The 26,768-nt window shown below is 40.2% G+C and overlaps 1 protein-coding gene across 1 annotated transcript; it reads right to left on the bottom strand.

Moving 5' to 3' along the window:
- Window positions 1–10,128: 10,128 nt before the first annotated feature.
- POMP (proteasome maturation protein) lies at window positions 10,129–26,442 on the bottom strand. Its single transcript, XM_027064618.2, has 6 exons — window positions 26,307–26,442; window positions 23,625–23,722; window positions 20,938–20,998; window positions 18,011–18,112; window positions 13,930–14,023; window positions 10,129–10,299 (listed from the first exon to the last, which is right to left on the bottom strand). The coding sequence occupies exons 1-6, from the start codon at window positions 26,397–26,399 to the stop codon at window positions 10,232–10,234; spliced, it is 516 nt and encodes a 171-aa protein (XP_026920419.1). The 5' UTR covers window positions 26,400–26,442; the 3' UTR covers window positions 10,129–10,231.
- Between the last annotated feature and the right edge of the window lie 326 nt (window positions 26,443–26,768).

The raw sequence follows: 26,768 nt of genomic DNA, 5'->3' as shown, positions 1-26,768 counted from the left end.
ATCGCTACACAGCGGGTATTTCTATGAGGCTGGACTATTCAATAAGATCATTTACATCCTGCATCGCACAGCCTCAAGAAACCCCTTTTCTCCACTCCTACACTCACCAAATAATCCCTCAATGTCCAAAAATCCTGCTGATAAGAATAAGGTGGGGGCGCCTGGGGGGCTCAGTCAGTCGAGTGTCCCACTTCGGCTCAGGTCATGATCTCACGGTCCGTGAGTTCGAGCCCTGCGTCAGGCTCTGTGCTGACAGCTCAGAGCCTGGAGCCTGTTTCCGATTCTGTGTCTCCCTCTCTCTCTGACCCTCCCCCATTCATGCTCTGTCTCTCTCTGTCTCAAAAATAAATAAACATTAAAAAGAATAAGGTGTCCTAGGTTCAGTTCTTTTTTAATGAAATGCCTGCATATCAGAACCACCCAAGGAATTTTTTTTTAATCCCTGGAGATTCTGATCCAGTCAGTCTGGAATGAGGTCTCAGAACCTGGGTTTTTGTTTGTTTGTTTGTTTTGGTTTTTTTTTTTATAAATTGGTTCCCTATCATCCTCTGAAGGTGACCAATTCTTTTTTTTTTTTAATTCTTTTTTTAATGTTTATTTTTGAGAGAGAGAGAGAGACAGAGTGTGAGTGGGGGAGAGGCAGAGAGAGGGGGAGGGAGACACAGAATCTGAAGCAGGCTCCAGGCTCTGAGCTGTCAGCACAGAGCCCGATGTGGGGCTCGAACTCACGAACCGTGAGATCATGACCTGAGCCGAAGTCAGACGCTTAACCGGCTGAGCCACCCAGGCGCCCCTCAGAATCTGTTTTTAAAACTTTCCACGTGACTGATACACATCCAGATCTGGAAACTACTGGCCAAGTGAATTCTTCTCAGCCCTCTTCTAAATGCACATTAGAATAATCAGTGTGGGATGGGCAGTAAAATAAATACAAGTAAGCCTTTTCATGGGCCAGTTGTTTTCAGTCTTAGCTGCCATGGAGAATCACCTAGGGGGCTTTCAACATTGCCAATCTCCAGGCCAACTAAATCTGAAAATTTCTAGGAGGGGAGGGCGGACATTAGTATTTTTTCAAATCACCTAATGTTATCCAGGTGATTCCAGTATGTCTAGTATGTGGCCAAGGTTGAGAATCACTGCTTTCGATGAAGGGTCAGCAAACTCTTTTTATCAATGGCCAGAGAATAAGTATTTTAGGCTTTGTGGGTTATACAGTCTGTCACAATTACTTACCTGCCATTGAAGCACAAAGCAACCATAGACCATATACTAACGAATGTGCACAGCGGTCCTCCAAAAAACAAAACAAGCAGCCAGCTGAATTGGGCAGGACTTTGCTGAAGCCCTGCTCTAGACAGAGAACACGCACATTGTGGTTACTGGAGAGCTATGTCCTTCACTGTAAATATTGGCATTTTAAATCACAGAATGCATAAAATAATGTAAATATAGAACTCTTGGTACAGTTCCTGACTCAGTGGGGGCTTGAAAAAGCAGTCTCATTTGATTAGCTCAAGATAGTCCTGGGAGCCAGAATGATCTGGTTGTGTTCACAGGAATAAGTTTCTAGACCTACATAGCTTCAGATGGTTACTTAGGGACCGCTTTCTTGGGGATGATATACAGCTAGAATATGATCAAGATGGGACCTAGCCCAAATGGTTTCACTGCCAAATATTTAAGGAATAAATCAACTCTACACAAGTGTTTCCAGAAGAGAGAAGCAAGGAACACTTCCCAACTCATTTTATGAAGTCAGCATTATCCTGATGCAAAACCAGACCAAGAAATTACAGATCTTCCTTGAGTTATATCCCAAGAAAGCCATCGTAAGTTGAAAGTATCCTAAGTCGAAAATCCTAACCTACCAAACATCACAGCTTACTTAGCCTAGCCCACTTAACTGTTCTCAGGGCTCTTATATTAACCTACAGTTGGACGAAGTCATCTAACACAAAGCCTGTTTTATAATAAAGTGTTGAATATCTCATGTAATGTACTGAATACTGTACTGAAAGTGGAAAACAGAATGGTTGTCAGTGTGTCGGCTGTTTACTCTCACGGTCGCACAGCTACCTGGGAGCTGCCAATGCCCAGCATTGCGAGAGGATCCTACTACATATCACAGCCTAGGGAAAGGTCAAAATTCCAAGTGCAGTTTCTATGGAATGTGTATTCCTTTCACACCATCATAAAGTCAAAAAATCGTTAAGTCTAATATCCTAAGGTGGGGACTGTCTGTGCATGAAAAGTGAACTACTGTTAAATAAAGAAGACAAGTTAGGGGACACTCTTTATTTAACACTTCAGAAAATAGGACTCCATCTGGAGAATACCAAACTGGGCCACAAGGCAGGAAGCTTTTACCAGAAAAAAGAGTAAGGAACACGGAAGTAAGTAGAAAGCTCTGAGATGGCTTGGCATTTGGGGACGGGTTGACTGGATATGCTGCATTTCTGGTCAACTGGGGCATTTACAGAGACACATTGCAACACTACAGACTAATATCTCTCATGAACGTAAAAAAGTCACAATAAAATATTAACAAATCAAGCAATATATGAAAAAGATAATACATCTGTCCAAGTGGAATTTATCTAGAGAACACAAGTCTGGCTCAGCATCTGAAAATTACTTAATGCACTATACTAACAGATTAAGGGGGGGGGTGGGGAACACATGACTATCTCAATAGATACAAAAGAAAATTTTAAATTCAAAATTCCATTCATGATAAAAATTCTCAAAAAACTAGAATCAAGCTGATAAAGGGCATCTACCTACCAAACACACACACACACACACACACACACACACACACACACACACACACAAACTGTACAGCTAACACAATACATACATAACAGTAAAAAGACTGGACACTTGTCCCATAAGATTGGAAATAGGGCAAGGATATCCATCAACTTTATGTAAATTTTGCCTCAATAACCTTCAATTAAAAAGCTATATTGATGCTGTGAAGCCAGCACTAATATATGCTTGAAGCCCTTGATAAAGGTATAATAGTTACCTAGCTTATCTTGGGAAAGCCAGTTAGGTGGACAGTGAACAGATTTATACAAGCAAACCAAAAATCCCAAAGCTCCTGTCTGTCTCTGTCTCGCAAAAGTATTTGACTTCCTCCTTCTACACCTGCTGTGCTCAGAGTGTGATCCCTGGATTATCATCATCACCTCAGAATTTGTGGGAAATGCAAATTCTCAGGCTTCAACTCAAACCTCCAGAATCACACACTCTGGGGGGGGTTGGGGGAGGCGTTGCAGTCTGTGTTTCTAAAAGCCCTCCCATGAGCCCGATGCACGAAAAAGTTTAAGAACCACTGCTTTACACAATACTAACAACCTCTGGCCTCTCAGCTTCATTTAGTGCGGGCCTGTGTTAAATGCAATTTTGCAAACAATTAAAACCGCATCCATCTTCTTGAGTTAAACGTATCTAGAAGTATCTTGTATAAGGGGATCATACTAAGATTCGAAAAGCACATTCAACCTCTATTCTTTTGCACGTTCCTGAAATTCTTGGCATATAAAAATTAGCAGTCCCCAAATTCCTCCTCCACGCTAGATTTCTTTGGATTTGGCCTCCAGGGGGCATGCTAGGCTCTTAACACTAGCTCCGGGTTTGGGAATAGAGCACAGTGACAAGACAGTAAGTAATTGGTCTTCTCTGGTAAACTGACCCCCTCAGGTGAAAATGTCTTAAGAAAGAAACGCCCTCTGTCTAAGTGAAGAAATTGCTTCCTTGCTAAATCACATTCCTACTTAATTCTCAGGACTCTAATCAGTGCTCCGATTTTCATACATGAGATCTGGTAAGGCAGTGACTTCCACAACTGGGCCAATTCTGGAGCCTCACACTGGTTTTTGCTACAGTACTATGCCTGTAAGACTACATTCTTTAGGCTTCAATAGGTTGGCTTGTGGATTTGAACTTGGGATTTACCTACTTTAAACTTTCCAGTACAGCCAGAAGCAGCCACTCCACCATCCTGACTTTTCCACATTCTGGTTGCCCAGAGCTTTGCTATGAATTGGGCATATGATTTCATGTGACCAGAGAACCACTGGAAAGACAGCTAGACTTCCTACCCAGATTCACTGCCTAACCTATCCCAGTCAGATAACTAACCCCTGCTTCCCACAAGTCTCTGGGGATGTGCTCCCCATAACACCAACTATCTGATGCCAATTTCCACAGCATTCAGAGATCCTGACCGGAAACAACAAAATGTACTGTTTATCTTAAGCACAGTGAATTTACTGGAATGATAGCGATGTGGGGAACAAAGGTAAAAGATAAAAATTAAGTTTCCTTACAACTTACAGCCCGTTGACAAGTCCTTGAGACCCAGAGTGACATTCCTCTGGGAGCTCAGTTGCCTCCTTGATGACACTTTGCTAAGGACAAAAGGCAATCTTAGCTTCACGTTATCCCAACCTCCAGGATCCTGTTAAGTCTACTTTAACACATAAAAATTCCTTTGGAAACTTCCTTTCTCTCTACCCCCCCCCCCCCCCCCCCGCAAATGTAAACAATCATCTTCCAACCAAGCATATAGCCCACTGATACACATCTGAAGGGTGTCATGACTGAGTTTTTACTAAATAGTAATAAATTGCCTTTTCCTGACAAAAGCTAGTCTCCTCAGGATCCTGGAAACCTTGTTTCCAAAATACCTTGGAGACTTGTGCTATCCCTAACCCCATCCCAATCTGAAGGTATATAATCAGTCACTCTTCACAACCCCAGCACAGCTTTCTGCCCACGGTCCTGTCCCCATGCTTTAATAAAACCACCTTTTTGCACCGAAGACATCTCAAGAATTCTTTCTTGGCCATTGGCTCCGAACCCCAACATTTTCTACATCAGTAGTAGCTTCAATAAAAAGCCAAAGAACAGGTAAGAAAATAATAGGGAGCCAATGGAGCTCCAGAGATAAAGCAGCAGCGACACAGCAATAATCATGCGGCACCAAAGGGCGTTATTTCTGCCAGTGATGAGCCACCTCACTGTCTTCCTCACGCCCTTGTTCTCTGGAGTCCAAGTCCAGGCAAGAGGTTTGATTGGTTGACTCAGGTCACAGACCTGCCCCACGGGCACCAGGAGCAGAGAGGCACGCCTTTACAGAATTCTACAGAGGCAGGTATGCGTGATCTTCCCCCAAGGAAACACGCAATAGAGGAAAGGTGATTTGCCTAAAGAATTCTGAATGTTCAGAAAGTGAGAGTGGATCCCAGACAGCCAAAGTAAGACAAATGAATTCTACAAAGTGGAAGGTGAAATAAAGGGTATGGTGGGATAAAGCTAGTCTTGCCTATCTTTGCCCAAAGCTAAACCCTGTTATAGAATATTTAAAAAACAAAAAAATCACCTTATTTTGAAAATGGCTAAAAACAAAGTAAAAAAGAAAGCATATTTTCCCTGTCTTTTCTATATCAACTCTACCCTCAGGTAACCAAATGGTAGATCACAGTAAGTTTCCTTCCAAGGGAGTAGTCCGGATAAAAAAGTGAAGAGGGAATGAATGACAGATTTAGAATTTTGCAACCCCTAATAAATAAATGAGCGCATGCATTGGGCGTCGGTGGCCACCAATAACACAAAATGAGAGCCCACTAGGCATTAGGTGTCTTTTTATGTCTTTTTATGGAACACCATTAATCGATCTCTTCCGAAATAATGAGCCTGAATGTGAGTAAATCTGTAGATTCAACTAGCAATTTATAGGAAATGCAGAGGTGAGAAGAACATGTGAAACTGTGTCACAAGGACACAAACAACAAAAGCTAGACTGTGAGAAGTTCTACAGAACAACTTGGTCTCTTTAACAAATAGCAAGTGAAAGAAAAGAGAAATAGATGGAGGTTGAACCCATGAATCAAAAGACAACTGCCACAAAAACCAATCACAATGTGAGTTACTTGGATCCTGATTCAAACAAAACAGTTGCAAAAAAAGAAGTTTATAACAATTACTGGACTATCAGAAATCTGAATACTGACTAGACACTGAATTATAAGGAATTACTGTCCACTTAGGTATAATACTGCGGTTATGGTTAGCTTTATATAATGAAATAGTTCAGCATGGAATTGATGAACGAAATTTCTTTCCAAAAATATTGAGGGGGATAGTGGATAAAAAAATGTCAATGAAATAAGGCTGGTCATGAGTATATTATGGAACATGAGATTGTATGGTCTTTTTCTACCTACGTTTGGATGTCTGAAATTTTCAAGAAAAAGTTTAAAAAGAAGAACAATACAGCACTTCTTGTGCCTTATCAGTTCCTTTTATCTTCTCAAATGTTCCTAATATACTGCCTACTTGGAAGCCACAGCGTATAATGGACCAAGACTATGGCTGCCCTCACTTGTCTTGATCTCATGACTTTCTCATGTGATCAGGCAAAACATCAAAACATCAGTAGTATTAAGTTCAGCAGTGTTTTCCCCTATGACTGACACAATATTTCTTTGGTCATAACTTCTCTAATAACTAGGATTATGATAACTATGGTAACTAAAGTATCTCAAGTATATTCAAAACTCTGTGAAATAACAATTAGGAGTGCTAAAAATTAAATCCAGTACTTGAACCCCCATGGAATTTTCTTTTCAAATTAAAGGTCTATGTATTCACTAGAATGGTTAGGTTTAGGGCATCAGAGAGTGATGACAGAAAGGGATTATAAAATATAATACAATATAATTATATAAAATATAATACAGAAAACAAACAAATAAAAAGAGTGGTCTAAGTCTTGGGTTAAAATCAATCCATCTCACCAAAAGTAAAACAGCCTAGGTGAAGTTGAAGCAGAATTTCACCTGGTGATTCACTGACCCAAAGCCATACCCTCTGCGACCTCTATTCTGTCACAGAGATGAACAACATAGACTCTTCCTGTCTCCACTAGTTCAAGACGCTAAAGAAAAGCAAAATGACAAAGTACGACTGGCAAAGCAGGTCTACTGGCTCCAGAAATAAACTCAAGATCTGAAAGCAAACTCTAAGTTTTCTAAACTTGATTTATCTTTAAAAGAGGGGTGCCGGTTGGTTAAGCATCAGACTTCGGCTCAGGTCATGATCTCATGGTTCCTGAGTTCAAGCCCCACGTCGGGCCCTGTGCTGACAGCTCGGAGCCAGGAGCCTGCTTCAGATTCTGTCTCTATCTCTCTGCCCCTCCCCTGCTCGTGCTCTCTTGCTATCTCTCTAATATAAAACATTATATATATTATATATACACATATATATATACATGCTATATACATGTATATATATGTGTATATATATGTACATATACGTGTATATATATATTAAAGTCCCTTTTACTTTTTTCAATCAGAAAAAAATAACTGCTGAAATTCGACTCAAAAACTAACAGTATATTCTTATTCTTTAACATAAGGATCTATAATAAAACAAACTAAACATATACATTCTTAAACATTCATTGTACATGAAGGAATCTAAATTTGTTTTGAAATCATGAGCTAAACAGGTCCAAAAAGTGTCACAACATTCTTAGTTTTGCTTTATTCAAATAGCAAGTCAAAATTTAGTTAATATATAGATTTTAGGTGCTTGATAAAAAGAATTTAATCGATGGTAAATTTCAGTGGAAGATGATACACAACACAGTCTGTTTTTCAAAACTTCATCATCTATTTGTTCAGATCACCTTTTACATTCTTGCATGTCTGCGTTTGAAGGAGTAACGAAACACAGGCGAGCACTGGGTTATACACTGGTTATGTGTACTCCTGAAAGAGGGATAACACTGCAAAGGGCACAATTAAGGAAACATGGTACACCTATCAGCTGTATTTTGCACAGAGGGTAGGAAAGAGCCATCCCATGGCGTGTATGCCAAATAGTGCTTAATTTTTTGCCAACCACCCCCAACACTTCCAGACAATAAAACCCACAAATTCCTTTATCCTCATATATACTGAGAGGCTTAAGAAAGAATTAGATTGCACCTCGTTAGGCATGCTTCCATCTTTTATTGTGAATTTTATCATTTTAATGTGAATAAAATGAATTTCAATTAGCCACCAACCTATGAAGTTCCCCTTGAACCCAAAGATAGTTCACAAGCAAAAAAAAAAAAAAAAAAAAAAAAGACCAGGAAAATACTAAACTAATTCTTCAATAAAGTCACAGCCTCTGAAAGAAAAAATGCCTAATTAGAGTTGGACATCTAGACAGGTAACTCAGACAGCCCTGCAATGGACTCTAATTCAGGAACCCAAATAATTCAACTCCAAGCACATAGTAAAGACTGCAGGAATTAAGAAATGGCAAGCTTTTCAGCAGTGAGGTAGGCCAGAAGAATTAACTAATTAATGCCAATGACTGCTGCTAATACAAAGGCAAAAGTGAGCATAGAGGAAAGCAAGCATACAAATCAAATGTTCTCAAGCCTGGAGAGCTTTTCAAAAGTACACTTCCCAGGATCCATTCTGGTCTTAGTGGAATTTCTGAGATTCAGACCCAGTACCAAAATTCCTTCACAAGATCCCCAGGTGATTTTTTGTGTATCCAGCAATCGGGATCACTGGTATTCTTTACAAAGAAGGTAAAAGAGGACAAGGAGAGAGAGGGGAAGTGAAAAGACCTTCAGAAAGTATTCCCATTTGTTTAAAGCATCAGCTTTCCATTTAAACTGTGCTCATTAATTTCATAGTACCCTCTCCTGGTCGGGAAGGGTATGTATTATTCTTAGAACTATGGTAAAGAAGAAATTGCCCATTTTCTTAGTTGAAAGAATATATCTAGAAACACTCAGTGAACCTTCATTAATTCTGTATTTTCTCATAATTTAAGTGTAAAATGGTTTGGCAAATATTGTGGTAGCAAAGGTGTTTCTAAACCTAACCTCAACAGTCAGGAGTAATTTTAGAGGTTTGTTGTTGTTGTTGTTGTTGTTGTTGTTGTTTAATGTTTATTTATTATTTTTGAGAAAGAGCACGCAAGCAGGGGAGGGGCAGAGTGAGAGGGGGAGAGAGGATCTAAAGTGGGTTCCGTGTTGACAGCAGCCAGCCCAATGTGGGGCTCAAACTCATGAACTGTGAGATTATGACCTAAGCTGAAGTCAGACACTCAACTGACTAAGCCACCCAGGCACCCCAAGAGCAATTTTTAAAAATGTGTCATCTGCTTTATTTCAAGGTTTGTCATCCCTGACACTACTGACATGTTGAACCAAATGATTTGGGATTGCAGGGAGCAAACTCTGAATATAAGCAGTTTTACAATATTCAGTAATAACTTTTTTTATGACATAGAAGGCTACTGTTTCGATATAAATTATGAGTTTTTAAAATCATCTTCATTTGGTACTTTTATTATCAAAATATATTTATTAGTGAAAGATGACCCATTTGCTAATTAAATCTAAAATTCTTTAATTTTTGTATACCAGGTTCATAAAGAATATCTCATAAGAAAGAACAACCATAGCGAAGGTTTATTTTTAAATAAATTATTATGGGATTTGTTCATGGATACATAGTATGTGTGTACATGAATATTCTGATTATTTTTCAATTTAAGCATCTTGTGATATATAAATCTATGTGGTACAACAGTTTAATCAGCATATCCTGGTTGCTTTATTTAATTTTTCACGTTAAAGACAAGACCGAAATCAAAACCTTTGAACTTATACTTTTCAAACCTCAAAGAATAGCTATAATTCTAAAATAGCATCAATACAGCCAATATTATTCTTCTGAATATTAATGAGCTATACTGAAACAAGGTAAAATATAAATACCCTGCTTTGTACTTAATTTGAAGTGTTGCCACTAAAATCAATTACAGATGTTTATTCTGAAAGACATTACTATGAAGGTTGCAGACTCCAATGCTGATAATGGTTTCAGAACTAAATTTATAGAATACCCAAACAACAGGTTGCACTGTAGACAGTTTTAAAATACTCATCAGCAACAATTTTTTAAAGATATAGAAGGCTACTGTTTTCATATAAATTGGGAGTTTTAAAATCATCTCCCTTTAGTGCCTTCAACTGTCACATGGCAATAAACCAAAGACCCAAATGATTTCAAATGATCACAGATACTATTTAGGCAAGAATTCTCAGATGTCAGTACTTTTAATGTTGTGTACATCAAATTATAGTAAAAAAAGGACTATAAACAAGATGCAGTCCCTCTATTTTCATGAACAGCACAAGAGATTACAGTAAACCCAGTTTATATTCCACCATCAAGTGTGGCTCTCCCATTAGTTCACTTTGTGACGGGTCTGAAAACAAACAAAAACAAACATATTAAAGATTCTCAAAAAAAGATAAATTCCATGATTCCACTCACATGAAAATCTAGAACAGGCAAAACTAACATGAAAGAAGACAGACGAGCAGTTGCCTGGGGCCAAAGGTGAGGGACTGACTGCAAAAGGAGCAAGCAAACTTTCTGGGGTGATAAACATTTTATATCTTGACTGGGGGGACACTTACACAGCAGTACACATTTGCTAAAATTCACAGAATATACACTTAAAATGAGAGCATTCTATTGTATGTCAATTATACCTCAATACAGTTGACTGTTAAGCAAACAAACAAAAACAACAACAGATTGAAAACGTTCTTCTTTTTCAAAGCTCCGAAGTTTTCCAGAGGCTTCCCAGAAACAATCTCTAATCAAGAAATTGATCAGTCTCTTAATCTAGTTTGCAAAAACGTTTTATTTCTATTGTTTTGTACTCTCTTCCATACACAAACGTAAATCAGAATCCTAGACCAAGAAAAATTTTAAAATCTTCACTCATTTTTAGAGATGAGTCAGACAAAAGACTTATTTTAACCATACAATACACCTAGAAGAGCTTTTAAAATTAATACTAACAGTAAGTTGCAAAATAACAAAGCCTTTTTCCATTTCTGTCCCCTACTCCACAAACAGGATAAAAAAACCCCAATGAACTAGACTGTAAAATCAGTTTGTAAAAATACATAAACCACCCACATTAAAATAATGATTACAGATCTGGATGTTTCCTCGCTGGATCTCCTAAGAGACTAGAGATTACTATGTCACATCAGTTCAGTCATCTGTATACTCTCTGCACTCATTGTACCATAAAGCAGCCTTAACAACAACTGACGCTGCTGTAATTATTAATAACAGAGTAAACTGCTATGTATGTAACAGGCATTCAAAATCTAAACTTATAAAAAAAAATGCCTGCACATGAGTACAAAGGATAGGCAAAGATGTTTGCCTACAGCACTGTTTCATGTGAATAAGTGAAAAAAGGTAAGCAACCATCAATAAATGCACTGAGGTATCACGCATACTGTTAAGATAGACCCAGTATACCTGTTGTGTTAAAAAAACAAAAACAAAACACTAAGCAAGACCAAATATTTCTGGTTATATATATTTGTACGAAGACATACAGGAAAAAGTCTGGAAGGAAATACACTAAATATAAATAGCAAGTAAATGAAGAACAAAAGAGAAATGGGTTTGGGGGTAATCATGGAGGACTTGAGTTTCAGCTGTCATGTTTTAAATTATCAAAGAATACGTTAATTTGTATAATGACGACTTTCTTTTAAACCGTTTTAAACTTTGAGTTTAATAAAGTACATGCTTATTAAATAAGTCACTTCCACCAGAAAACAGCACGCCACATAAGCAGGGCGATGGCCTGTGACTCCAACGTCTGCTGTGAGACCATGAGGGAGGACTGAGCCTCTCCATCAGGCTGTTTAACCACCATCAAGTGAGGGAACTAGAGTAAACAGAAATCCCCTTTCAGCATTAAAAGTCTTGTTTTGACTTTACTATTGCCCTCCTCATATTCCCTTCCCTTCCTCGTAAAATGTGCAGAATTTTCTGGCCAAGTACTCCCTGATGAGCAAGCAAAACTTCATCACCTCCAACACTGAACTCAAAACCTCCAGTCACATAGGTCTTCTTAACACACTCTTATGTGTGTTGAGACAATTCTCCATGCGTCTCTCATGCTTCTTGTAAGCCTTGGATACACAGCCTGCCTCTGTTCTAGGCTCTCTGTCCAAAGTTGTTACTAAAGTGAACAGACTAAGAAGACAAAGATCGTGTCTCCTCTGGAGCACAGAACAGGAAGCCTTACTGCCTATTGTAAAAGATTCAGATGCCCTTACCTGGGGGTTCCTCTACCTGTAATAAAATACGTAACATATGCAGCATCACCTGACCTTCTTGCTGCTCCGTGGGAGCTGGGGCTCAGGAAACCAACCAGAAAGCTGACACTCCAGCTACTACTACTGCTCTTAGTAATAAACTGTTGTCTCTAGGAATCTTGTCTTCTGCCTGGATTCATGAAACCATGGCAGGCTAACCTGTTAGCTTCTAGATAGGACAACATCAGAGTTCTTCAGCTGTTCTCTCAGGTTACAGACCCTGAACACACTGCTTCTACCTCTACTTTATCAACTAATTCATACATCTTCTAGGAATCAGGTTATGTGTCATATTCCCAAAAGTGCCTCTCTCTCCTACTCAACAACAAACTCTACCCCTATCCCTTTTTATTCCTAGAATTTATCACAATTTGCAATTATATGTCTGTGTTTAACTGTTTAACGTTTACCTCCTGCCTTAGAAAGCACCGTTTGTTTTTGTTTTTTTTTTAATTTTTTTTTTAATGTTTATTTATTTTTGAGACAGAGAGAGACAGAGCATGAATGGGGGAGGGTCAGAGAGACAGGGAGACACAGGATCGGAAGCAGGCTCCAGGCTCTGAGCTGTCAGCACAGAGCCCGACGCGGGGCTCGAACTCACGGACCGCGAGATCGTGACCTGAGCCGAAGTCAGAAGCTCAACCGACTGAGCCACCCAGGCGCCCCAGCACAGTTTGTTTTGTTACCATTGTATATTCAGAGCCTAGCTCAGTGCCTGATAACATAGTAAATATATAACTGAGTACATGCTCAACAAGCATCTCTCACTTTCTTTACACAAACTTACAGGAGGTGATTTTTAAGTAAATGTGTTCTTATAACTAATTTAAAATGCAAGATACAAACATGCAGACATGAACAATCACCTTGCTAACTTAAAATGAGGTGTAAGTTCAATGTAAAAAGCTTAGGGATTCCAGGTTTTCCTGCATTCAAACAGTTCCCTCAGGAAAGATTCTCGAAGGGCAGGCTCACTAGACTTCTGTTGTGTCCACAGCATTTCCTCACCGGATATCAGCAGCCAAGCAAAACTAGTATAATTTAATCCTGTTGGGTTTTTCTGTTTCTCCTGAACCGCCGGGGCAAAACGAGCAGAAACAACACCAGACAGAATTATATTTGTTTATCTTCCTCAGGAGCAAAAAAATAGGGGATGCTGCATGTATGGTTCTTACTTAAAAGTCATTAATCTCATACATGCTACAATTATCCAAGGAATTTTGTTAAAAATGACAGATTCTTCTTTCCTATTCACCACCTACAGTAGCACAAAAATTCTTTGGGGGTGGGAGGCAATTTTTAAGGAAAAATTTTCTTATTTTTTCTAGTCCTTTTAAAAACTAGTCGTGTCCCACAAATATTTTAAATACTGAAACAACAATCATTGCTCAAGCTACCCTAACAATACTATGTTGGACTCACACATTAGTCTATGTCTGCAGGACATGAAATGAAAGACTATCATTAGTTGATTCATAGTAACTATAACCTTGACACTCCACAAAGAACTTTCACCTTTAAAAACCAGTTCAAGAACAGTTATTACCATTAAATTTTGTCTGATTGCAATGAATAAACACAAGTGAATCCAATGAGCTGTAAGGGCCATATGGATGAGGACAGAACACTGTGGGTTTTGTTTGCTACCATTGCCTTGTACATTATTAGGGCTCCATAAAAAGGTGCTGAATGACACTTACCATTAAGAATATCTTCAAATCCAATAGTCTCATCATTACCCCTCAAAATATCCAGTGAAAGGTTTGAGCTTGGAAGAAATGGAAGACGCTGAGCCTTCAGGAAAAATATGAAAGGGCAAGATTAGAGAAAACCAAAGGGGGGGGAAAAACAATAAATAATCTAACTTCTTGCTCTTCATTCTTTATTTGTAAAATTCACAAAACTAAATAAACAGTTTAACCAGTGGGGGGGAAAATACCAAATAGCAGTTCATATTTTAGACCCAAACCAAATTTTTTAAAATTCCTCAAAACTTTACTCAAAATATGTAAAGACCCTGAAAATTAGAGTTATTAACACTATTAGTTTTATTAACACTTAATAATTCCATCAGGTTTGCACATATTTTGGGGCTTTGCTTCTGTCATACACATGACGACGTGCAAAAATCCCAGAGCCTAACGCCATAATCTAGTTCCAGATAAAGGTGGGATGATCAAATTCCTGAAGAAATTCCAGCTTAGTAAGAATACTACTCTACTTAGCAAACTGATGACTTCACTCTGTATGTTGTTTCATATTGCTCATAGTAAAAATGTAAGTTATGGCCCTTTAAAACAGTACTGGTAACCAGAAAGGAAGGTCAAAGTCACTTGTGAGGCCTTTAAAAAACACAGTAACATCGGGCACTGGGGTGGCTGAGTCGGCTAAGCCCCCGGCTCTTGATTTTGGCTCAGATCATAATCTCATGGTTCATGAGTTCAAGCCCCACATTGGGCTCCGTGCTGGCAGTGCAGAGCCTGCTTGGATTCTCCCTCCCTCCCTCTCCCACTCTCGCTCTCAAAATAAATGAATGAACTTTAAAACAAAACAAAACAAAAAAAACCACGATACCATTCTGAACTAGCAGTATCTACTTTTTTCAAGTACCGTATTTTTTTTAACTTTTTTTTTAAATTTTTTTTAACGTTTATTTATTTTTGAGACAGAGAGAGACAGAGCGTGAACAGGGGAGGGGCAGAGAGAGAGAGGGAGACACAGAATCGGAAACAGGCTCCAGGCTCTGAGCTGTCAGCACAGAGCCCGACGCGGGGCTCGAACTCACAGACCGTGAGATCATGACCTGAGCCAAAGTCGGATGCTTAACCAACTGAGTCACCCAGGCGCCCCCTTTTTTTTTTAATGTTTATTTATTTTGAGACAGAGAGAGAGCAGGAGAAGGGCAGAGAGAGAGCGAGAGACAGAGAATCCCAAGCAGGCTCCGTGCTGTCAGCACAGAGCCTGACACAGGGCTTGAACTCACAAACCGTGAAATCGTGACCTGAGTTGAAATCAAGAGTCGAATGCTTAACCGACTGAGCCACCCAGGCGCCCCTTCAAGTAAAGTATCAAGCATAGGATCTGCACCCTGGTTTGTAAGCGTAGCAGAGAAAGCACGGGTTGTAGAGCCAGTGGTATCTGGATCCAGACTGTTTTAGGACTCACCATTACTTTGGCTTCGTAGAAGTACCTGATCTGTCTCACTCTTGGTTTCCTCATCTGGGAAACAGGATACTATCACCTTCCTCTCAAACTGGCGGAACGGTGTGGTGTAAAGTATGTATATAGTATAGTCGTTGGCACATACTTGGTATTCGATGAACTTTTATATAAGCAAACCAAATTTTCAAGTTTTGTGTTCTCTGTTAGTCGTAAGATTAGTTTGGATATTAACAAAAGAATACCAAGAGTGATGGTCCGTGACCATATGATACCAGTATTTTAAAGTAACCATGACTTTGAAACCTCAGGGCATTAAGATTATCTCCCCCAAGAAAATATAACCAGACTAAAACTATTTTTAATTACTAATGGCTTATAGAATTTAGGATGAAAAAATCTCTAGGTTGACAAATGTATGTACGTATGTATGTATGTATTTTTGTTTGTTTGTTTTTGTTTTTTAAAGGAAAGTAGGGAAGACAGAGGAAGAGACAAAAATGGAGCTTTAAGTTAAATCAGAGAGTAAGGGGCCTGGTAGGTACAGTTTGATCAGACACAGTGCTGAGAAAGCACCAAAAGCAGGAAGGAGCAGGCAGTTGTTATATATCCCAATAAGCGAGAACCACAACAGCACAAGGATAAGGGAAAAAGGCGGGGCGGGGGACAGATTTCTGGACGAGGATTTTTGGATTAAATGGAATTAAAAGTTTAGGCCCAAAATATGAGCAATATGTAACTGGAATCTGAGTAGCAGGAAAATAAAAGGGAAACGAACAATTCTGTGCCAAACATATGTTGTATTTAATCTTCAGAGTTACCCTAATAACCCGACAGTGTTGTTCCTGTTAACTCCATTTCACATTAAAAACAAACACAAGATCTGGGGCTCAGAAAGGTCTCTAACTTGTTTAAGTTCTTAAGACTGGTAGGCAGTGGAGCCAAGATTCACATCCAGGTTACTGTTAGAGCCACACATGCTCTTTCGGAGCTTGATCCTTGGAAAAAAAGTTCTAAAACAGCTTCCAGGACGACTCAGCCAACACAGTTGCTGGCATTAATAGAATTTGTTGAAAAAGACACAGTAGTAGGAAGAACACGTGCAAAAGCCAAAAGGCCAGAAAAAAAACTAGGACGCTGAAAGTAGTTTCAGGAGGCTACGAAGTACACTGGAGAACAAGGAGAGGCCAGTTCAGGAGCACAGCCACGTTACAGGGTCAGAGAATTATTCTGAGGGCAAAGTGAGGGGAGTGCCACAATCAACTCTGTATTTTACAAAAATTACGTGGCTACAGCATGTACAACGGACTGGAGGGCAGCAGGGGTGGGTGTCGCACTGATCCAGACGAAGCACAGTAGGGGATCAAAACCAATGCAGAAGCGATGGTGTCAACATGTAATTGACTGGACGGGGGGAGGCAGGGTGGCGGGTGGGGACAGGTGCCGCTCGAGACAACCAAGGCTAATGCTGCAATCTCTGCCTTAGGTAGCAACCTAGTCACACGTGACAGAGTATGTGCGGCATAACGAGTTCTTCTGTACTCACACATGTGAAACGTGAAGTGCCCGTGGGACTTACAACTGGAGAAGCCTACAGGTTTACAGCTCATGAGAATTAAAACTTGGGAGTCATCAACATATACATGATACCTAAAGTCACAGGAATAGGTAGGAAATAATAGGATGAGAAGAGGACTGGAGACGGGAACTAACAAACCTGGTATTGCAAGATGCAGAAGAAAAAAGCAAAAGGAACCTATGCAGAAATACCCGAGAAGGCGATTTCAGACAGGAAGGAGTATCAGGAAAAGCGTGGTGTCCTAAAAGCCAGGGGAAGAAGGAAGGAGTCATTGGTATTACACACCACAGGGAGACCAAGCAAAAGGAAGGTATCCAGACGTCCACACTGTTCAGGAGCAGTTTCACTGGTGATGGAAGCCAGGAAACACTGGGTTGGGTGGACAGGAGGCAAAGGCACATACGCAGCAAACAGAGGCAAGTCTACGACACTAACCTGGCAAAAGTACATTTAGTGAGTGAGAAGTTGCTATAAAGGGACTGATACAACATTTGGGTTGTTTTAAAAGACAGAAAAGGTCGGGATGCACATAAACACTGCTGAGGAGTCTGAGCAAGTAGACAGAGAGGATGAAGACATCAGCTACAGAAAGGATCCACGAAAAGGGAATTCTCTGACGTGGTGTGAGAGGGCAGAACCTAGAACACAGGTCGAGAACAGTTCTTACACCTGGAAGGACATTTCTGAAGATCTTATTCTTTAGCAACAGGCGTACCCAGCTATATGCAAACTGCCTGCTACACACCACCACATGGATATTTCTAGAGGCATTTCAAATTCAATGTAACCCTCCAAAAAGAAAAACATGAAAGCAGATGCAGGTAAGTTTTGGCACTGAGCTCTTAATTTGAAGTCTTCCGCTTAATGTCTTCTTTTTTTTCTGTATAAAGTAGGACTCGGGGTCCTATCCTAAAAGGGGACAAAGTAGAATAGGCTGTAGAGAAGAGAAGGTAAGGTTTATAGGGCTATGACTAGGGAAGAGTCCTTCCAGTCCATAGCAACACACAGGTGGAATGTATCATAGCTGACATGCACAAACTCACCTGCTGCACTGCCTTGAATTCCATTTGTAATTTGAGTGGAGCAAACAGACCCTGGATGTTTCTCAGTGTGGAAAAATTCATTTTATCTTGGTTGAGCTGGAACTACACAGGACAACAACGGAAGTTGAAAGGTTACACTCAACACTCTGCTTTCAAAACTTCATTGATACATGTATAACACAACACTTAGACAAAGCATTTTACTATCCATAACTGAAATAAAAACAAAACACTTCTGTTAATAAAGTTTAGAGTACGTACGTCTGTTTTATCCAGCAGGTATAGGGTACTTCACTAATGTAAAATTACCCCTAAAACTTGGATTTACAAAACTTTAGATAAAGAATGTTTTTCACATTGCAAAAATACATTTACAAAACGTTTCAGTGCTTTTGATTAGAATTCCCGCAAAACTGGTAAAACACAGAAAGGTATAAATAACCTGAGATCCAGAAATAGTTACATACAAGTGACAAAAATGGTGAATTTCTCAGTATGAAAATATACAATTCAAAGGATTTCACAAAAGAAATAATCACACCCATTATACCACCCTGTTAACTAGGCTACAATGTTTAAACTCCACTCTTTGGAGTAGTAGATTCCTGGGGGGTAGGGATCCGAAACTCTAAAGTCTGTCCAGTTTGCATTGGGTGCTAATAAGGAATTTTTTTTTTCTGGAATCATATTTTTACTAAACACTGATATTACTTGTAAAAAACTTTGACAATTTAATGTACTTCAGGCAAAATGAATCAACTCCTTTCATGGATTCTAATCATACAGTTTCCTAAAATGGCTCTTAAGGGTAGCGGATATGATTTGCAGACAGACTGCTACAAAGGTCTGTGTAAGTTAACTATAGTAAGGTAAAGGGACCTGTGTGATCATTTTTTATTATACTACATTCTCTTGGTAAGATTTTAAGTCATGGCAGGGGCAGGGTAAGAAATTTTAATCAAATACCTACTGAGAGATTAGTGCCCACTGAGACACAACCTGGGGCCATATACGTGAAGTCTAAAGGATATTAAGCAATATGGTTTTTAACTACTGTAGCTGGAGTGCAAAATTTTAACAGATGGTCCTTAGAGAAAATATGCAATATTTCATTATGGGTATATAATCTGAAGTTCTCACTGAAGGGTTTCCTTTAAATACTGAATTAAGTAAATACAGTTTTATGTAAAAGATTCAATTTTACAAACTTTGATGAATGTATCCACCTTATAATATGCTGTCAAACTGCAATTATCAGTCAACATATACTTATCACTAACAACCACATGCAAAATTAGAATTAGGCTCTGTGGCAATGTACGACAACCAGTCTACCACGGAGAAGGTTGTATGATCGAACTGGGAAAACATTACATACAGATCAGGACTTCTCAACCCCTGGCGCTACTGACATCTTGGGCTACATAATTATCTGTCGTGGTGCACGGGGACAGTCCCGTACACTGTAAGATATTTAGCAGCATCCCTGGCCTCCGTCCAACTGATGCCACTACCAAAGATCCTTCTTCCCCAACCACTTGTGACAATTAGACCTTTCCAAATGTCCCCTGGAGGAGGCAAAATCATTCCTAGTTGAGAACCACTGGTATGAATAACGATGGCCATCTTCCCTATCGTTACTATAGCTCCCAATCATGGAGAGCTACTTTAAGTCAGCATGTGCCAAGTCATGGCTATTACTAACTCCATTATACAGATGAAGAAACTAAGACTTAAAGAGAAATTAAGAAACTTGCCAAGTTCACTTAGCTGCTAAGTATGGTACCAAGAATTCAAACCTAGATAGTTCAATTACACAACCTGTGCTGAAGGATTTATAACAGAAAGTGCCAGACAATTTCAAGAGACTCCCACTACCTGGTTAAGTGATTAAGGAGACTACACAGAGGTGGCAGATAGAAGCTGAGTCTCAAAACAACTATATGATTTTTTAATTCTTCATCTGGGCCAGTCTCACTCAGAGTTGTCCAAGTTTCCCTTAACATGTATTGCCCAGAAGTGAACCAATATTCCAAATAATACTTGGGAAAGTAAGACTGTCTCCTCCCTTGATTTGAGTGAGCCCCATCTTATTAATAATAACACTGCACCATCTTCCTGAAGTAATAAGACCCCTCTTTATTCTTGCTCTGAACGTGTATTTAGAAACCCTGTAAGCTGCCTTACAACATCCATCCAGGCTATACCCCCTTTGGGAGTGACTGATCTAAAACTATTCAAATGTCTGCTCTCTAAAGCCTTCCACTAGCCATATGCACAAGTGGTTGCTCCGTCTTCGTCCTCTATAGCATTTTATATAGCCCCTCTCCACTGCCTGTCCTCCCATTAAATTTTCAGCCCCTCCAGGATGGGGATTATGTCATATTCCTCTGTGTACCTACTATACCACATAGGAGGATATGTCCCTCAGTACCTTGGAGGTGCGGGGCTTGAGAAAGAGGTCAAGGCTAGAGATAAGGATTTGGAGATCAATAGCAAAAATGGCAGAGCAAAAATATGAAAGAAAATAGGATCATCAAATGGGGAAATATTATGAGAGGAATGGTGGATTGGCTTTCAGAAATGTCCATAAAGGGGCACCTGGCTCAGCTGGTAGAGCATGGGACTCTTAATCTCAGGGTCATGAGTTCAAGCCCCATGCTGGGCGTGGAGCCTAGTTAAAATTTAAAAAAGAAAAAAAAAGAAACATCCATAAAAAAGACAAAAGAAGGAATGTGTAGAGCTTTAGTGAGGCTGTATAATGATAATTTGAAGCCTACTCTACAAGGATACTGAAAATAAGTCCTCATATTCTTCATGGTCAAATGCTCAAATCAACAATGTCTTAATAAATGAAACCACATAAGTATTACTAAAACTATTCTTCTACTAGAGAAGAAAAGTAAAAATACAAGTAACATACTTACATTTTTTTCTGATAATTCAAGAGGATGACTAGGCAAAAGTTCATTTTTCACACAAGGAAGGCTGAAAATAAACATTTAAAAGGTAGATGATAAATCACTCAATCCCTAAAGCTCAAAATCACATCTATCAATGCGTTTATCTATAACAGAATGCCACAAGGGACTTTTGGGGGACGATGACACTCTGCATCCTGACTGTGACAGTGGTTACAGAAACTGATACATGTGTTAAAATTCATATAACTATGAATTGTAACATAATGAATTATAACGAGTTATATAACATTAAGAGAAAAAAGTCAAATCTACTATATAACTGTTTTAAAATGTACCAATTATAGATACTAGTAGTCAATTAACTAGGGAGAGCCCTTCAAAAAACAGTGTTTAAACGATGCCCTATTATCTAGAAGAAATTTAATAAAGTATGTTTAAAACTACTATTATTTGGGGCGCCTGGGTGGCGCAGTCGGTTAAGCGTCCGACTTCAGCCAGGTCACGATCTCGCGGTCCGTGAGTTCGAGCCCCGCGTCAGGCTCTGGGCTGATGCTCAGAGCCTGGAGCCTGTTTCTGATTCTGTGTCTCCCTCTCTCTCTGGCCCTCCCCCGTTCATGCTGTCTCTCTCTGTCCCAAAAATAAATAAAAAACGTTGAAAAAAAAAAAAAAACTACTATTATTTGATGACGTGCTTCCTTTACTATACAAAATATCTACACCCCTTCTGTTTAGGTCTAATACATATTCAATATTTAACCTATCTTTAATAACACATGTTGAACAATGTGTTTCACATTTACTGAACACCTAGTATGTAAGGTCACACGCTGCTAGAGCCAGACCACTGGTCTTTATCACCCTAGATATATAAAGATAACTATTCTTATTGCCAAAACAGGATTTGAAAGCTGAAAGAAACCACAGAAATCCTGCAACAACCATTTACTGAATGCTGTCTTTGTACAGAAGTATCTTACAAGTGGAATTTGAAAATGGTTCTGTTCACAGCAATCTTATAGTCTAACCAGGAAGAAAAAGGAGCATTTTATGTGAAAATAAAATAAATAACAAATCATCAGAACTTGGTCACTGACTAACTCGTGAACTTGATTACACTATGCCATTAATCAAATTATATTCTCTAATTCCAAAGACTATAAACTGCATCTTTCACTATAAAATGGAAAGACAATAATAACAAGGCATCATATCTGTCCCCAGACACCAGTATTAGAACAACATTCTATTATAGCAGTACCTAAATATCTTAAAGTTACATATAGAATTCAAAATTCAGATGCTAGTCTTATTGGATTAAGCAGAAAGGCAACCTGCGAAGAAGTACTAGAAATCGAGACCTAAACATATAGAAACCTGGAGGAAATCAAGGGTACAACTGTGCACTGAGGGTAGAGAAGAAAAATAACAACAGCTAACACTTACTAAGAACTTACTAATGTCAGGGACTGTTCTATTTTTCATGTACTAACTCATTTATTCCTCAAAATAAGATTTATACTATTAACAGCCCTATTTCACATACAAAGACTCTGAGAAATAGAGCAATTAAGTAACCTGCTCAAAGTCATACATCTAGTAAAGAGCGGATCAAAACCCAGGCGGCCTAGTCCAGAGTTAATGCTGTATCTGCTGTGTTCTAGTGTCTCCCAGAGAATTACTCCAGTAGGAAATAAGATAAGGACACAATGGCTTTCCAAGTCAGCAGTAGCAAAAAGGAGAATCCTAGCAAATCATGCTCCTGGGTGACAGCTCCTAGAAGGAGGCCCTAATCTGGGAACCCACTACCGTTAAAACATTTCTTCATTACAGAAAACATCCACTGAATGGATAAAGAAGATGTGGTACACAAACACACAATACTCACACACACACTGGAGTATTACTCGGCAATCAAAAAGAATGAAATCTGGCCATTTGCAACCATGTGATGGAACTAGAGGGTATTACAGTAAGCGAAGTCAGTCAGAGAGAGACAAATATCACAGGACTGCACTTATATGAGGACTCTAAGATACAAAACAGATGAACACAAGGGAAGGGAAGCAAAAATAATATAAAAACAGGGAGGGGGACAAAACATAAGAGACTCTTATTTTTTTTTTTTAACGTTTATTTATTTTTGAGACAGAGAGAGACAGAGCATGAACAGGGCAGGGTCAGAGAGAGGGAGACACAGAATCTGAAACAGGCCCCAGGCTCTGAGCTGTCAGCACAGGGCCCGACGCGGGGCTCGAACTCATGAACTGCAAGATCATGACCTGAGCTGAAGTCGGACGCTTAGCCGACTGAGCCACCCAGGCGCCCCAAGAGACTCTTAAATATGGAGAACAAACAGAGGGTTACTGGAGAGGTTGTGGGAGGGGGGATGGGCTAAATGGGAAGGGGCATTAAGGAATCTACTCCTGAAATCACTGTTGTACTATATGCTAGCTAACTTGGATATAAATTAAAGAAGTAAATTAAATAAAAATTAAAGAAAAACAAAAACAAAAAACATCCACGCCCACACTCACCCAGTCTAAGGTATATTACTTGCTATGTCCCCAATTAAATATACATTTATGGCCTATCAAAATATTTAAAGAATACTGTGAAAAAGAATTCACAGAAACATTTTATTACAACAAAGTCAAAGTCACAATTCCGCCCCTCCCCCCCCACCCATATACCCTTTTCGAAGAAGATCATGGCTTTCAAAAGGTCCACTTGCTGAAAGTTCAGTAACTGGAATGCTGTCCTTTAGCTGAGATCCAAGTCCTCTGACATTCTACAACACAACCAAAAACACCATTAAATACAAAAAACTTTTTAAAGCTTACACTGAACATCTATGTAAAAAACTGTTTAGCATTAGACAAAAAAATAAAGTCTCTGCCCTCAAAGAGCCCATAGTCTAGACAATTGTGATGAGACTTAGCATTATGGTAGGGTGATCATACATGGTACACTAAATAATATCAAACTTGGGAGTAGGTAGGATCCCTGAGTTGATCTCTGAATACTGTCATATTGAAAGGCATTCTAGGAAAAAAGAACACAGGTAGAAGAAAGAGACATAAATGAATACGCTACAAGTAGTTTGAGATAACTCCATGTCTCAGTGAGGCAGAGGTAAAGGCAGACTGGCAAAATGAAAAAAAGGCTCGAACATGCGAAGAAATTCAGGTTTTATTCTGAAATTGAGAGAGCCTCTGAAGGTTCTGGCATGATCAGAATTACTTTCATCGGAAAGATTCTTCCCCTAGGTTGGAATGATTAGCACAGAATGAAAAAAAGTCGAGGGCAGAATCCTGGAAACCACTATTCCTTAAAAAAGCACAAGGAAATGGGGTTAAGAATGAATAGAATGGCTAGAAGAATGAAGTCACAGAAGCTAAGAAAAAAAGGGACGTTCAGAAAGTATTTGGTTTCTGAAAGAGGGTACACCCTACGAAAAATAAATCTAATCAGCATAATGTAAACAAAACCAAAGACTCACAGTACATTGGGTACTACCGTATTATCACCCTCCACATCTACGCTATAAAACATTTAATCAAAAAAAATCCAATAATTATATTTAAATATAAAAACCATTTAATAATCAGCAGGTGATTTATTAAACACCCATTATGTGTCAGGTATCCTGGTAGATGCTGAATGTACACCTTCCTCAGGGTTGAGTCTAATGAAGATAAATTAAACAAGCAAATAAAATGCAATAAATGTTACAACAGGGAACACACAAGAGCTAAGTTTTAATCACGTGTTGCTCACATACAATAACCCTGTAATTCTGCAGAAAAATGTACAACAGCTACAGGTAGTTTGGTGAGCAGCCTTACACTACTCTAGGAGAAACTACTCTGAGAAACCAGTGTTTTATGTTGACTGTTGGATTTACCCGTGTATTTTATTTGGTCAGGTACTTTATCCTGTCCAGGGTTTCTTCAATCTACCGCCCTACTTCAAGACCTCACACCTGGGTAACCTTAACAGCACTCTGCTGGGTACTGCTGTCTCTAGACTCTTCCACTTTCCAATTCTGCATCTCAAGGTTTTCCTAAAACATATAATCTTCCCCACCAACCTGTTAAAAAAAAAAAAAAAAAAAAAACCACCTTTCACCGATTCACCAATGTCCAGTCTGAAAAACAAAGCCCAATATCCTTATCCTGGAACTCAAGAACCTACACAACAGGCTCCCCAACGCAGAAGTCAAGGTTGATCAGGAAATAGAATCTGGAATCTATGTAGTGTGGCCTGTCTCTAACCTCCTACGTGACTATGATCAAGGCATACAATGTCTCTGGCCCCATTTACTTATCCTCCCAGGCACCTGAACTCTTGCCAGGACCAGAGTGGTATGATTCTACCTTACCAAATGTATCTCCTGGTACTTTCCCACCAGGAAAGGAACACTCTCCTCCTCCCAGATTGCCTTATTGTAAAGTAACAGAAGGAAAGTTTCTTCTATGCACAAAGAAAAGGAGAATTCTGATCTCTGGGTTCTACTATTATCATTTCCCCCAATTTCCTTCTGTACAACATCAGGATAGGCACCCGATGTTTCTACTAAAGCAGCAGAGAAAACCAAATCTATGAAAAGTATCACTAGTTACACCTCAGAGAGTTTATACAACATCTTCATAATAATCAGCAATATTACCAACACAAGCTTTCTAGATTTAGATGGCCTAGTATCAGAATCAGGGGCCAGGGCGGTTCAGGAGTCTTTCCCAAGCATCACTACTTTTACGTTACAAGGAGAGAAAGGGAGTGGAGGGGGGAGGGGATGCACTAAAGATACAGACACACGGGGAGTAACAACTGCCTTGATTTTTACCCCTCCAACGTCTGGCACACTACAAGCTCCCAGAAATGTCTGTAAAGGTAAGAGATGAAAAGGAGACTTTCAGCTGTGGGTCTGTTCGCAAAGCAGTTCCGAGGTCGGGGGTGGGCGAGGAGTTCGAGGGCTCTGGGCCGCCAAGGTTCGCCCCTCTGGGGCAGGGTAGTCTGCAGCGCCGCATCACAGGCTGCACTCTCGGATGTGCCAGCTCGGCGCCAACCACGAGGAAGGAGCCGGGGGGTACTGGGGACTTGGGGACGAGGGGGCGCAGACCGAGAGAAGAGAACCAAGCGAGGGGGATGAAGCCGAAGCGCTACTCGCGGGACCCGCGCCGAGCCCAGCCCGGACGACAGCCACGAAACCCCCAACCCCGTGACTCGACAGATCATGGCGCCCGAGGCCGGCCTCATCCTCCCGCTGCCGCCGCCGCCACCCCGGGACGAGCCAGGAGGAGGCGGCCTGTTCCTGCCGGGCCAGGGTCCCGAACCCGCCGGGAACTCAGGTCGCCCGGGGGCTCACTCACCATCTTCAACTTGCTCAGGGAACAGCCTCTCAGCCCCGTTACCGTCAGCCGGCCCCACTGCTCACTTCCGTTTCCGGGGTTGCCCCCCCACATCCGCCGGAAGTGCGTCCGTCCGGGCGAGGAAGGAAGGAGGGCGCGGGGCGCCGGGAGGGAGCCGCGCGGGGCCGGGGCTCCCACGCCTGAAGTCCCGAGGGACCCGGGGCCAAGGGCGCAGTAAGGGTGTGGGCTGGGGGGAGGGTGGGGTCGGGACGAGATGTGCCGGAGGGGAGGGAAGACGCGGACCTCCGCTTAATGATAAACATCCACCGTTGGTACAGTATTTGAAGATGTGCAATGCGCTTTGGTAGATGCATCCCCTTAGTGAATACAAAACCTCGTCCAAGGGGAGACTACATTTTTCGTGAGGGCAAACGAGGCACAGGTGCAATGAATAATTTGCAGCGTTTCAGCTAGAAAAAGGCA

The sequence above is a fragment of the Acinonyx jubatus genome, chromosome A1 (assembly GCF_027475565.1).
Source record: "Acinonyx jubatus isolate Ajub_Pintada_27869175 chromosome A1, VMU_Ajub_asm_v1.0, whole genome shotgun sequence".
Taxonomy (NCBI): domain Eukaryota; kingdom Metazoa; phylum Chordata; class Mammalia; order Carnivora; family Felidae; genus Acinonyx; species Acinonyx jubatus.
The sequence above is the reverse complement of the archived record's forward strand: the minus strand, read 5'-3'. Positions and strand labels throughout refer to the sequence as shown.

What these genes read in the sequence shown, in the direction of transcription:
- POMP (XM_027064618.2), bottom strand. Translation starts at nt 26,399, where the DNA reads ATGTGGGGGGGCAACCCCGGAAACGGAAGTGAGCAGTGGGGCCGGCTG. An exon ending in CCCTGAGCAAGTTGAAGATG is followed by an intron (nt 23,723 to 26,306) that starts GTGAGTGAGCCC and finishes GTTGTGTTGTAG; the next exon opens with AATGTCAGAGGACTTGGATC. An exon ending in CATGATCTTCTTCGAAAAGG is followed by an intron (nt 20,999 to 23,624) that starts GTATATGGGTGG and finishes GTTTATTTTCAG; the next exon opens with CCTTCCTTGTGTGAAAAATG.